The sequence below is a fragment of the Eschrichtius robustus genome, chromosome 3 (assembly GCF_028021215.1).
Source record: "Eschrichtius robustus isolate mEscRob2 chromosome 3, mEscRob2.pri, whole genome shotgun sequence".
Classification (NCBI taxonomy): domain Eukaryota; kingdom Metazoa; phylum Chordata; class Mammalia; order Artiodactyla; family Eschrichtiidae; genus Eschrichtius; species Eschrichtius robustus.
Genome location: NC_090826.1, coordinates 114742047 through 114756094, shown reverse-complemented (window position 1 = coordinate 114756094; position 14048 = coordinate 114742047). Strand labels below are relative to the sequence as shown.

At 37.6% G+C, this 14048-nt stretch overlaps 1 protein-coding gene across 2 annotated transcripts in view; it reads left to right on the top strand.

Moving 5' to 3' along the window:
* The first annotated feature begins 340 nt into the window (after positions 1–340).
* The window catches only part of LOC137761349 (CD48 antigen-like), a 29630-nt gene continuing 15922 nt past the window's right edge, over positions 341–14048 (top strand). For both annotated transcript variants that reach the window (XM_068538266.1, XM_068538265.1), the window contains exon 1: positions 341–439. In XM_068538266.1, coding sequence (XP_068394367.1) covers positions 373–439 — 67 coding nt within the window. In that variant the 5' untranslated portion in view covers positions 341–372. The remainder of the gene's footprint in view (positions 440–14048) is intronic.

Sequence of the window (14048 nt, the reverse complement as noted above, 5' to 3'; positions counted from 1 at the left end):
ACATGTATCAAATCATCATGTCGTGCACTTTAAACTTACATACGTTATGTGTCAATAATATCTCAATAACCTGGAAAATGTTTATGATGGTTAGATTTGTGAGGTGTGATAAGTGATTTTTTATTCTTCTGTACAATTTTCTCTGTTTTCCAAATTTTATATGGATTATTATTACATTCTTACATAAATTATTACATGGATTATTCTCATCAGAAAAAAAAAACCTCTTGCTTTTAAAACTTTGTCCTTTGACTCATCAGGCAAGGAGAGGCTCTAGCTGTGCTGAGAGGATTTGAGAGGACAGTGGGCGCCGGGAGGGGCGGGGAGCGGGGCAGAGGAGGAGCCCAGGTCTAACGCAGTCACCAGGCAGTCATGGACTGCTTATGCAGCCGCTGGTTCCCCACCCAGACCCTGATGCTCCAAATCAGCCTCGTTCTCGGTGAGTAACAGGACGGCGGGGGCTGCTCCTGGAACGACGCAGCTGTGGTAGGAGGCTGAGGAGACAAGTGTGAGGGAGACAGCTGGGCAGCTGGGGCTTGCATGGTATCAACATCCTGTTCCTCCAGCTTCTTTGAGGGTTGAGGGGGGAGGAAAGAGGGACTAGGGCCTTTCCGAGATGACTGCAAGTTCCTCAGGATGGGAAAATCACCGTCAAACCTTTACCTCAGAAGGCAGATATTTGCCCAGCTTTACTGGGCTGCCGCTGCTGAAATGGTTAGAGCAGTGTCTCATTTTCCAGCTTCCTGTTTGGCAGAGAAACCTCCACAATCTGAGGCCCTTCTCTCCAGCCCCTACCCATCCCCCAGCCTGCTTCCTTCCTCTCCTCCCAGGCTGGGGAGGGCACGTGGGGTGAGGGGCCGGCACAGCTTGCCATTGCCCCATCTTTCAGGGACAGCTGAGCTGTGGCACCATTCGCAGAGGTGGGGAGGCAGGGGAAGTGGGACCCCAGCCTCTCATCTGCCGGTGACCTTTATGTGTGGTTACAGTTGTTTCCAACTCTTCCTGGGGGGGCGGGGGTAATGCTGCAGGTGCTGCCTTGTGTGTGACTTGTGAGCTGCCCCCCTGCCTTTGCAAAGAAGGGCTGAGCTCTGCAGTCAGACCCACTGGGTCACAGATTCTGGTCCTGCCACATATTGGCCATAAAATCTTGGACAAACGTATATACCCTGGGACAAGTGGCTTTACCTTTCTGAGCTTCAACTTCCTCACGTGTAAAATGGATAGAATAACACCTAACTTGAGGTGTCATTTGGGAGATTAAATGAAACAGAACACATGCATCCCTATGTCAGAGCAACGTCTGACATAGGGACGCAGAGTACTCATGTACGTAATGTGGTACTTTTCTATCTTGGTGAAAGATTTGCAAATAGACACTGTAAAAGACACAAAAAATTGTTGTTTCCTTGTTTTATAATTGACAGTTTTATCATGATCCAACAGTTTATAAAAGAGAAAAGGTTTTCCTCCGGGAATCAAGGGCATTGCAGCAACACAGAGACTGCACACTCTACTAAACTCCCCATCCACCTCCACCTCCTACACATGGTGAACATTGTGAGAACCTTTAAAAAAAGTCAGTTTCCCCTTACCAATCAATAAGAGAAATACTACCACCATTGTTGATGAGTGAGCAGAGAGTATGAATAGATGAAGCATAAAGAAAAAATAGATAAGATAAATAAGCATGAAAGAGAATGGTCTTCACAGGTAATCAAACAAATGCAAATTAAGAAGACTGGATATCATATTTTGCCTATCAAATTAACACAGGTGTTTTTCTTTAATGAGACTACTCTGATGACAACGGAACAGTGTGACAGGCGCTCTCATATATTATGGTCAGCTTTTTAAATAAGTATAAAGCTTCTCTGTAGTCCATCTTATGTGTCAGAAACATTTAAACATTTAAAATGTTCATACCTTTTCCTTGGTAATTTCACTTCTGGGATTTACCCCAAAGAAAAAAAACCTACATGCAGAAGAATCTTATGCACAAAGACATTCCTTTTGGTTTACTTATAATAATGAAGAAATTGGAACCAAACAAGAGGGTAAATTACAATGGGCAAGTTACAACACGAAGGTGGTGACAATGACCGCTATAGGTAGGCAGAGCTGTCTGGGTGAGTGAGAAGATGAAAAGGACTTGGTTAGAAGGAAAGACAAGAATAAATATGTGTTGAGCATCTACCATATAGGATTTCTACCATGCTAGGAATATTACATACATTATCTCATTTCAGCCTCACACAATACATGCTTCCTGTGGGGTTTCCTAATGAGGCAGGAAGGGTCAACACAATGGAAGACCCCCTGCTAAACACCAGGCACTGTGACATATGTCGGAAATCTGGCTTTATACATGAGCCCCATTAAGTAGATGACACTACCTTCGTTTTGCATTTGAGGAAACTAAGGCTCACAGAGGCTAATTAACTTGCCTGAGGTCTCAGAACTAAGAAGCATCACTAGGCATCTAACAGCTCCAGGACCTTGTTGTTCCTCAGGCTGCAGAGAGGTGGACACGGGCTGCACTGCCCTCACTGTCCTAACCCTCCCCCGCCTCCCACACACAGAACTCTGACCTCTTAATTAAGGGATAGGGGAACCTCTGCTATTTAAAAGAAATCACTCTTCTCTCGCTACTTCTGACCCTCCCTTCATACCCCAGCCTCTAGGAAAATTATCCCATTTACATTTCTCAGTAAGGAAACAGCTGCTCCCTTAGTGCCTTCCCCCATCTGAATTCCTTTTCCTTTTTCTACTCAACAGTGCTATCATTTCCTGGTTAGGATCATAGAGTCCACTGGGAGCAATTCAGGGAGATCTGCTGGGGGTTTTCTTGAGATGTAGTTACATCTAGGCTGGCTCCTCTGTGCTCCCAGAGCACTTCTACTGTTCTGCCATTAGAGCACTTGTCAACATTCTCAGAGAGCTGTGTAGGTGACAGGGTGGTGAGGGGTACACAGGAAGCTATCTGCCCATCTGTTCTCTGTTTGTGCACTTGTAGTTGCCTAACAACCACTGAGGGCCGGAAGTCCCCCATAGAAGATATAGCTGTTCCTGCCTTGCCCAAGCAGGCATCAGCCATGCCGAATTATAAGCAGATCGAGAGCAGTCATAACCAGGCTGCATGGAGTCCCACATGACAGGGGAGGGCAGGGAGCTGGATGGGTGCCAGTGGCTCTAGCCACAATGTTCTCTTCATTCCTTAAACAGTGACAAAACAAGAACTTTTTCCTCTAAGTGCATCTTGGATTAAAGCAGATTCAGGCAGTGCTGGGTTCACGATTAACTCATTTTTATTAAGAATTGAACTTGATTGAACTAGTGAGGTTTTGTCCTTTATTTAAAATAATAATTTTAAGACATTTAAAGGGTATGGTATCATATCATCATATTTAATTTCAGTTCCTTAAAAATTTGCAAGGGAAAAATTGTATGGACGTATATTTGCATGTGTCCTCAAGGCAGGGCACACAGGATGTGTTGATATAGGAGAAATGGAAATGACCTTATTTACACTGCTCTTACCCAGCCTTTCAGTCATATTTGGATTTGGTCCCTTTTCAGTATGTTCTAATGGGTTCCAGAAGTGCACTAGGAAGAGAATTGGAAATCAGGAACTGGGATCTTGTAAAAATTGTGGCACCAGTTTCTCTCTAGCGATTTTTCTCAGTTTTCTTGTAAATTGTTAACTTTATCTCCCTGTTCATAGTAAAGAATCTTTTCTGTAGCCCAAGAGAAATAGCTTAATAAATTTCTTTAAAAATGAAAGAGAGAGAGAACAAGCAAGAAAAAAAAAAAAAAACAAACCCAAAACCCAGGAGTCAGGAAGCTTGCAACAACACACAGATGTAAGCTTCACAGCTGTATGGAGCTCCTGCAGGTCTCTTCATTAAATTGTCCGTCTTTGGAAATTCCCTCATTCCTACCTTTTCCTGAACTCTGACCATTTGCTTTCTCTTTAATAATTTAATTCCCTGTTCAAAAAACCAAACATTGCTTTGTGATCACAAACTGTCTCTTACTCTAGAGTGTTTTGTCTGAAAGAGAGTAAAATACTTGAATCACTGCCACCAGCACACAAGCATGATCTAGTGTCTCCAGTCTTTCAAAACCGTCCCTTGAAAATCTAAATACCCAAAAGAAGAAATTAAAAGCAGGAAATAACCACACATACAAAGGAAGTTAAACAAAAAACTATTTTGCTTAACTTTATACAAATATATTGAAAACTGAGATGCAATGGATCATTTTCTAGAAAGATATAATTTACCAATACTGAGTCCAAAAGAGAAAGAAAATCTAAACAGGTAAATTACCTGCTATGGAAACAGACTCTGGTGTTTCTCCCCTACTCTCCCACTACTACCACACTATTTCTGACACTAGATGTATGAGTTCTTTTCCCCACACCAAGCAATTTGCTCATTTTCCAGATACCATCTGGGTGTCCTATAATTTAACACAATTATAACACTATCTACCTGCAGCTTGTGTCAGACCCCACAGGTTAAGGGTTCAGTCCCTTATTCTCCCCCAACTTCAGACACTGGTTAAAAGTCCAGGTTGTTAGCTGTGCTTCGTACAGACTGGCTATAAATCAGAGGTTCCCGTGACCTTCTTGTCAGGTTTGGTTAATTTGCTAGAGCAGTTCACAGAACAACGGGAGATCAGTTTATAGTAGATCACTGGTTTATTATTTAAAAAATGTAACCCATTAACAGCCAGATGGGCAAGATGCATAGGGCCAGGTATGTAGGGAGGGGGGCAGAGTTTGCACGCCTTCTCCAGGTGTGCCACCCTCCGAGCACCTACTTGTGTCCACCAACCCAGAAGCTCTCCTAACCCCATCCTTTTGGGTTTTTATGGAGACTTCATTACACAGGCAGAATTGATTAAATCATTGGCCACTGGTGATTAAACTCAGTTGCTAGCCCTTCTCCACTGTCAGGATGACAGAGTGTGGGACTGAAAGTTCCAACCTGCCAACAAGGTTGGTTCCCCTGACAACCAGCTCCCATCCTAAGGAGCTTTCCAAAGTCATCTTATGAACATAAATTTCAGCTGTGGTACAAAGGGGTTTGTTATGAATAACAAAAGATACCCATTTCACATTTATTGCTCTGGAGCTATTTCAGGAACTGCGAAAAATATTAAATACTATAATGCCCCTGGAGAGCTTATGTAGGAAATTGCAAAGGCTTTAGGAGCTCTGTCCCAGGAGTAGTGGACAAAGACCAAATATATATATAATAAATAATAATAACACATTACCTGATTTTAAAAATAGGTTAAATTGTCTAAGACCTATTCTTTAAAAAGAAATTGGCACAGGTAGTTTCATAGATTACTTATAACCAATGTTTATAGTACAGATGATTTTACCTTCACCACTACAATTTAACAGTGCTTTAGACATACTGGTTAATACAGTTAGACCTGTGTTAAATATGATTAACAAAGGAAACTTAGGTGACACAAACCAACTTTATTTAACACTTCATGAAGTGGGCATTCTCCATTTCCAAGGGTCCAGAGGACTGTAAAATGGGGTGGATGGCAGGAAGCTTTTATAGGATAAAGAACAAGGAATAAGGAAGAGGAAAATAGATAATGAATAAGGAATAAGAAAATAAGTACGGAGCCCAGAACTGGCCTAGTGTTTGGGGATTGGCTGACTGGATATTGCAGTTTCTGGTCAAGTGGAACATTTACAAGAGCACAAAAGTCATCTAAGTTTGGGTTTGCTGACATGGCAATCCAGACAGGAGTGACTTAGTCTTGGGCCTAGAAATTTATTTCAACAGACCAGAGAAAGAAATGAGGTATAAAATTTCAAAGAGAAGGGTTCTATTATCATTACTTATAGATGATTTAATTTTTTACTTGAAAAATCCAAAAGAATCCAGAGAAAAATTATTACAAATAATAGGAGAATTCAGGAAAAGAGTTGTATACAAAATTAATACAAAGAAATAAATGAACATGTTACATAGTACTAATAACCAGAAAGACATGACATCAGAAAAATAAAATGCCTATGTATAAACATAACAAGAAATGTGTCAAAGACATGTGACAAAAATATAAAATGCTATTGACGAACACAAAATAATTCCTGAACAAATAGAAAAATACAGCATATTACCCAATAGGAAAATTAAATTGTAAGGAAATCAGTTATCCTGAAATTAATCTATAAATTAAATGTGATCCTAGTGAAAAAATTACCAACAAAGTTTTTTTTTGAATCCAGATTGTTTATATGGAAAATTATGAGGCAAGAGCATTCAGAAACATTCTAAAACATAAGCATAATCGAGGGAATAGGTTTACCAGACATTAAAACACATCATAAAACAGCAGAATATCAGCACATGAATAGACGGGATAAGTCCAGAAAAGACACAATAAATTATTTTGAGACAACTGGCTAGCCATCAGAGAAAAAAAAGGTTGTATTCATACCACATACCTCATACCAAAATAAATTCCACAGGGACCAAAGGTTTACATGCATCTGGAAATTTCCTCTGGAAATAGATAAGTGATAGTTGCACAATATTGTGAATATACTTAAGCCGCTGAACTGTACACTTAAAATGGTTAAAATAGTAAATTTTATGTTATGTATATTTTTACCACAATAAAAAATACATCACATAAAAGATTTAAATACAAAATGAAAAAAAATCATGGGATGATTTATTTAATAACCAGGAGTAAGAAAGGCTTAAGCATGACAAAGACAAGGGCAAAATCAAAAACCTCTGTAAGCAGAAAATGTTGATAGAATTAACCTTATGAAAATTAACATTTCCTCATGGCAAAAATGACTACCCATGGTTAGAAAAAATGTCACAAATTAGGAAAAATAGTATAACTCATATATTAAAAGCCAAAAAAAGAGGAAGGTACTTAAATGTTCATCAGTTGAGAAAAAAAAAGAGGATCAATAATAATTCAGGAGAATTCTATGTGACTATGCAAAAGGCTAAGTCAGTTCTTTATGTGCTGTTATGAAATAATTACTAACCTACATCATCAAGGAGGAAAACAAGCACTGTTCAGAGAAGATTACATAGTATGTTATCATTTGTGTAAAAAAGAAGGGGAATTATGTATGTGTTTTCTATGCACATGGATGCATATGGGTAGAATATCTCTGAAAAGGTACAGGGAAAAGGAAGAAAGCATGAGAGTCTTTTCACAGTTTATCGTTCTATACCTTTTAAATTTTGAGCCTTGTGACTTTACTGGCTATTCAAAAGCTTAATAAAGTTAAAAAAAATAAACTGCCCTGACTCACTGTAGACCTAAAGACACAGATATGTTGAAAGGGAAAGAATAGAAAAAGATCCACATAAGTCATAATGAAAAGAGAGCTGGGGTGACTATTCTGATATCATAAAAATAGATTTTAAGTAAAAAAAAAAATGTTATGAGACAAAGTGGGACATTTTTTACTGATAAAGGGTCAATTCATCAAGAAGATATAATAAGTATGCAATACACATGTCAAACAACAGAGCCTGCAGTTTTGAAACAAATACTGACAGAATTGAAGGGAAAAATAGACAGTTCTACAATAATAATTGAAGACTCCAATGCATTATTTTCAATAACAGATAAAACATCTAAACCGAAAATCAGTAAGTCATAGAGAACTTGGGCAATACTATAAACCAACTAGATCTAAAATACATATACAGAACACTCTACCCAGCAACAGCAGAATGCACATTTTTCTCAATTACACATGGACATTCTCTAAGATAAACCATGTTAGGCCATAAAACAATTCTCCATAAATTTTAAAACTTCAGAATTATAGAAACTATCTTCTTGGACCTCAATGGAATGAAGGTAGAAATCAGTAACCAAAAGAAAGCTGGAGAATTTGTAATTACATGGAAATTAAACAACATACTCTTATGCAATCAATGGACCAAAGAAGAAATCACAAAAGAAATTAGAAAATATTTTGTGATGAATGAAAATGAAACAAAACATACAAAAATGTATAAATGTATTAAAAGTACTGCTCAGAGATTACTTTATGGTTATAAATGCCTACATTAAAAAATAAAAAAGATCTCAAATCAACAACCTAAATTTATACCTTAAGGAACTATAAAAAGAAGAGCAAACTAAACCCAAAACCAGAAGAAGGCAGGAGATAATGAAGATTAGTGCAGAAATAAATGAAATAGAAAGTAGAAAAATAATAGAATCAGTGAAATCAGTGAAACCACAAGTTAGTTTTTCGAAAAGATCAAACAAAATTGACAAACTTCTACCTAATCTGACTAAGAAAAAAAGTGAGAAGATTGTAGTATAACTAAGGTCAAATATTAAAGCTGAGGTATTACTGACCTTATAAAAATTACAAAGATTATAAGAGAATCTCATGAAGAATTTATGCTAACCAATTAAATAATCTATGTGAAAAGGACAAACTCCTAGAAATACATAAATTATCAAAATTGTCTAAAGAAGAAATAGAAAATCTCAACAGACATATAACAAGGAATTGAATCAGTAATCAAAAACTTCCCCAAAGAGACAAGTTCAGAACTGGATGGCTTCACTGCTGAATTTTACTAAACATTTAAAGAAAAATTAAACCAATCCGACTTAAACTCTTTCAAAAAATAAAAGAAGAGGGGGGAACACTTCTCAATACATTCTTTTTGTTTTTGTTTTTGGCCACGCCACATGGCTTGTGGGATCTTAGTTCCCCAACCAGGGTTTGAACCCAGGCCCTTGGCAGTGAAAGCCCGGAGTCCCACTGGACTGCCAGGAAATTCCCAATGCATTCTTTTTTTTTTCAGTTTTATTGAGGTATAATTGACATACAGCACTGTATAAGTTTAAGGTGTACAACACAGAGACTTGACTTACATATATTATGAAATGATTACCACAATAAGTTTAGGTAACATCTGTCATCTCATATAGATACAAAAAATGTTTTTTTTCCTTGTGATGAGAACTGTTAGGATCTACTCTCTTAACAACTTTTAAATATACCATAAAGTTGTGTTAACTATAGTTACCCTGTTGTACATTACATTCTATATGTTGTATTACATTCAATACATTCTATGAAGCCAGCAGTACCATGATACCAAAGCCAGACAAAGATATCACAAAAAATATAGACCAATGAAGATGGATATACATGCAAAATCCACAACAAAATACTAGCAAATAGAATCCAATAGCACATTAAAAGGATTACATACACCATTACAAGTGGGATTAATCCCAGGAATGCAATGGTGGTTTAACATAAGAAAATCAGCCAGTGTAACACATCATACTGATGGATGAAGAAAAAAAAATACATGATCATCTTAATAGATGCAGAAATAACATTTGATAAAATTTAACACTCTTTCATGACAAAAACTCTCAGCAAAATAGGAATAGAAGGGAACTTCCCTAACATGACAAAGGGCATTTATGAAAAACCCACAGTGAACATCATATCCAATGGTGAAAGACTGAAAGCTTTCTGTTGAAGATCATGAACAAGAAAAGGTTGCTTGCTTTCACCAGTGCTATTCAACATCGTACAGGAATTCCTAGCCAGAGCAATGGGGCAAGAAAAAGAAATGAAAGGCATTCAAATTGGAAAGGAAGAAGTAAAACTATATCTATTTGCAGATGACATGATTCTATACATAGAAAATCCTATAGAATCCACACACACACAAAATACTAGAGCTAATAACTTCAACACAGTTGTAGGGTAAAAAACCAACACACAAAAATCTATCTTGTTTCTATACACCAGCAATTAGAACTCTGAAATGGACATTAGGAAAACAGTTCCACTTATGATAGCACTGGAAAAAAATAGGTAGGAATAAATTTAGTCGAGAAGGTGAAAGACTTGCACACTGAAAACTACAAAATAGAGTTGACATAAATTAAAGAATACCTAAATGGATGAAAGACTTCCCATGTTCATGGAATATAAGACAATATTGTTAAGATGGCAATACTCCCCAAATAAATCTACAGGTTCAATGTAATGCCTACCAAATTCCAATAACCTTTTTTTTTTTTTTTTATTGCTGCATTGGATCTTTGTTGCTGCATGAGGGCTTTCTCGGAGTTGCGGCGAGCGGGGGCTACTCTTCGTTGTGGTGCATGGGCTTCTCATTGCGGTGGCTTCTCTTGTTGTTGAGCACGGGCTCTAGGCGTGCGGGCTTCAGTAGTTGCAGCACATGGGCTCAGTAGTTGTGGCTCGCGGGCTCTGGAGCGCAGGCTCAGTAGTTGTGGCGCACGGGCTTAGTTGCTCCGCAGCATGTGGGATCTTCCCGGACCAGGGCTCGAACCCATGTCCCCTGCATTGGCAGGCAGATTCTTAACCACTGCCCCACCAGGGAAGCCCCCAATAACTTTTTTTTTTCAGGAATGGAAAAGATGGCCTTCAAATTCATATGGAGAACAAATGTTTCCCAATTTGAAAACTTGCTACAAAACTACAGTAATCAAAACAGTATGCTACTGACATAAGGATAGATCTATAGACCAGTGGAATAGAATTAAGAGTCCCTAAATAAACCCAAACATCTATTGCCAATTGATCTTCAGTGAGGATGTCAAGATCATTCAATGAGGGGAAAGAATAGCCTTTTCAACAAACGGTACTGGGATAACTGGATAACACATGCAAAACAATAAAGTTGTACCCCTACTAATATCATATACAAAAATGAACTCAAAATGGGTCAACAACCCATTGAAACTATAAAACTATTAGAAGAAACATTAGGGTAAATCTTCATAACCTCAGATTTGGCAAAGGATTCTTAGATTTGACATCAAATGCATGAACAACAAAAGAAAAATAGATAAAGTGGACTTCATCAAAATTAAATACTTTGGTGCATCAAAATATATTATTAAAAATATGAAAAGACATTCTGCAGAATAGGAGAAAATGTTTGCAAAATCATATGTCTGATAAGGATCTGGTATCCAGAATATATAAAGAACTCTTACAACTCAACAACAAAAAGACAAACAATACAATTTTTTTAAATGGGCGAAGGATTTTTTTTTACATACCAATGTATGTATGGATCATTTATTTAACTGGTCTAGCTGGGAAAAAATAAAAGTTTAGATAAGTCCCAAGATTGTTTAAAAATGATTTTTTTTTCCATTCCCAACAGAATGCATTAAAAAACAATGGGTACATTAAGATACTCATTTACTTGTAAGCAGACACTGCTTTACATAAGGTTTTGTTTGGTTTTGTTTAGTTTTTTACTTTTTTTTAACATCTTTATTGGAGTATAATTGCTTTACAATGGTGTGTTAGTTTCTGCTTTATAACAAAGTGAATCAGCTCTACGTATACATATATCTCCATATCCCTTCCCTCTTGCGTCTCCCTCCCACCCTCCCTAACCCACCCCTCGAGTTGGACACAAAACACTGAGCTGATCTCCCTGTGCTAAGTGGCTGCTTCCCACTAGCTATTTTACATTTGGTAGTGTATATATGTCAATGCCACTCTCTCACTTTGTCCCAGCTTACCCTTCCTCCTCCCCGTGTCCTCAAGTCCATTCTCTACATCTGCATCTTTATCCCTGTCCTGCCCCGAGGTTCTTCAGAACCTTTTTTTTTTTTTAGTTTCCATATGTATGTGTTAGCATATGGTATTTGTTTTACTCTTTCTGACTTATTTCACTCTGTATGAAAGACTCTAGGTCCATCCACCTCACTACAGATAACTCAATTTCGTTTCTTCTTATGGCTGACTGATATTGCATTGTATATATGTGCCACATCTTCTTTATCCATTCATCTGTCAATGGACACTTAGGTTGCTTCCATGTCCTCGCTATTGTAAATAGAGCTGCAGTGAACATTGTGGTACATGACTCTTTTTGAATTATGGTTTTCTCAGGGTATATGCCCAGTAGTGGGATTGCTGGGTCATATGGTAGTTCTATGTTTAGTTTTTTAAGGAACCTCCATACTGTTCTCCATAGTGGCTGTATCAATTTACATTCCCACCAACAGTGCAAGAGGGTTCCCTTTTCTCCACACCCTCTCCAGAATTTATTGTTTGTAGATTTTTTGATGATGGCCATTCTGATTGGTGTGAGGTGATACCTCATTGTAGTTTTGATTTGCATTGCTCTAATGATTAGTGATGTTGAGCATCCTTTCATATGTTTGTTGGCAATCTGTATATCTTCTCTGGAGAAATGTCTATTTAGGTCTTCTGCCCATTTTTGGATTGGGTTGTTTGTTTTTTTGATATTGAGCTGCATGAGCTGCTTGTAAATTTTGGAGATTGATCCTTTGTCAGTTGCTTCATTTGCAAATATTTTCTCTGATTCTGAGGGTAGTCTTTTCGTCTTGTTTATGGTTTCCTTTGCTGTGCAAAAGCTTTGAAGTTTCATTAGGTCCCATTTGTTTACTTTTGTTTTTATTTCCATTTCTCTAGGAGGTGGGTCAAAAAGGATCTTGCTGTGATTTACGTCATAGAGTGTTCTGCCTATGTTTTCCTCTAAGACTTCTATAGTGTCTGGCCTTACATTTAGGTCTTTAATCCATTTTGAGTTTATTTTTGTGTATGGTGTTAGGGAGTGTTCTAATTTCATTTTTTTACATGTAGCTGTCCAGTTTTCCCAGCACCACTTATTGAAGAGGCTGTCTTTTCTCCATTGTATATTTTTGCCTCCTTTATCAAAGATAAGGTGTCCATATGTGTGTGGGTTTATCTCTGGGCTTTCTACCTTTTTCCATTGACCTATATTTCTGTTTTTGTGCCAGTACCATAATGTCTTGATTACTGTAGCTTTGTAGTATAGTCTGAAGTCAGGGAGCCTGATTCCTCCAGCTCCATTTTTCCCTCTCAAGATTGCTTTGGCTATTCGGGGTCTTTTGTGTTTCCATACAAATTGTGAAATTTTTTGTTCTAGTTCTGTGAAAAATGCCATTGGTAGTTTGATAGGGATTGCACTGAATCTGTAGATTGCTTTGGGTAGTAGAGTCATTTTCACAATGTTGATTCTTCCCATCCAAGAACATGGTGTATCTCTCCATCTACTTGTATCATCTTTAATTTCTTTCATCAGTGTCTTGTAGTTTTCTGCATACAGGTCTTTTGTCTCCTTAGGTAGGTTTATTCCTAGGTATTTTATTCTTTTTGTTGCAATGGTAAATGGGAGTGTTTCCTTAATTTCTCTTTCAGATTTTTCATCAATGAATTTGGTAAAGTAGCAGGATACAAAATTAATGCACAGAAATCTCTTGCATTCCTATACACTAATGATGGGCAAAGGATTTGAATAGATATTTCACCGAAGAAGATATATAAATGACCAACAAGTGCAAGAAATGATGTTCAACATCATTGACCATTAAGGAAATGTAAATCAAAACCACAATGAGATACCACTTTACACCTACTAGGATGGCTTTAATAGGAAAATAAGAGGTACTAGTGAAGATGTGGATAAATAGGACCCCATGTGCGTTGTTGGGACTGCAGAATGGTGTAGCAACTGTAGAAAACAGGCATTTCCTCAAAAAATTAAACTTAGAATTACTGTATGACCCAGAAATTCCACTCCTAGCTATATAGCAAGAGAAAATAAACCATATGTCCACACAGAAACTTGTACACAGATGTTTGTTACAGCATTATTCATAGTATCCAAAAGGTATAAACAACCCAAATGTCCATCAATGAATGCAGGGATAAACAAATTGTGGTATATATGTACAATGGAATATTCAACCGTAAAAAGGGACAAAATACTGGTACGTACTACAGCTTGGGTGACCCTTGAAAACCTTATGTTAAGTACACGAAGCCAGACACAAAAGGTTACATACTGTATGATTCCTTTTATGTGATATATCCAGAACAGATAGAAAGTAGATTAGTGGTTACCAGGGGATGGGGGAGAATGATAACTTACTGGGTACCGGGTGTTTTTCTGGGATGATGAAAATGTTTTAAACCTAGAGAGAGGTAGCAGTTGCACATTGGGAATACA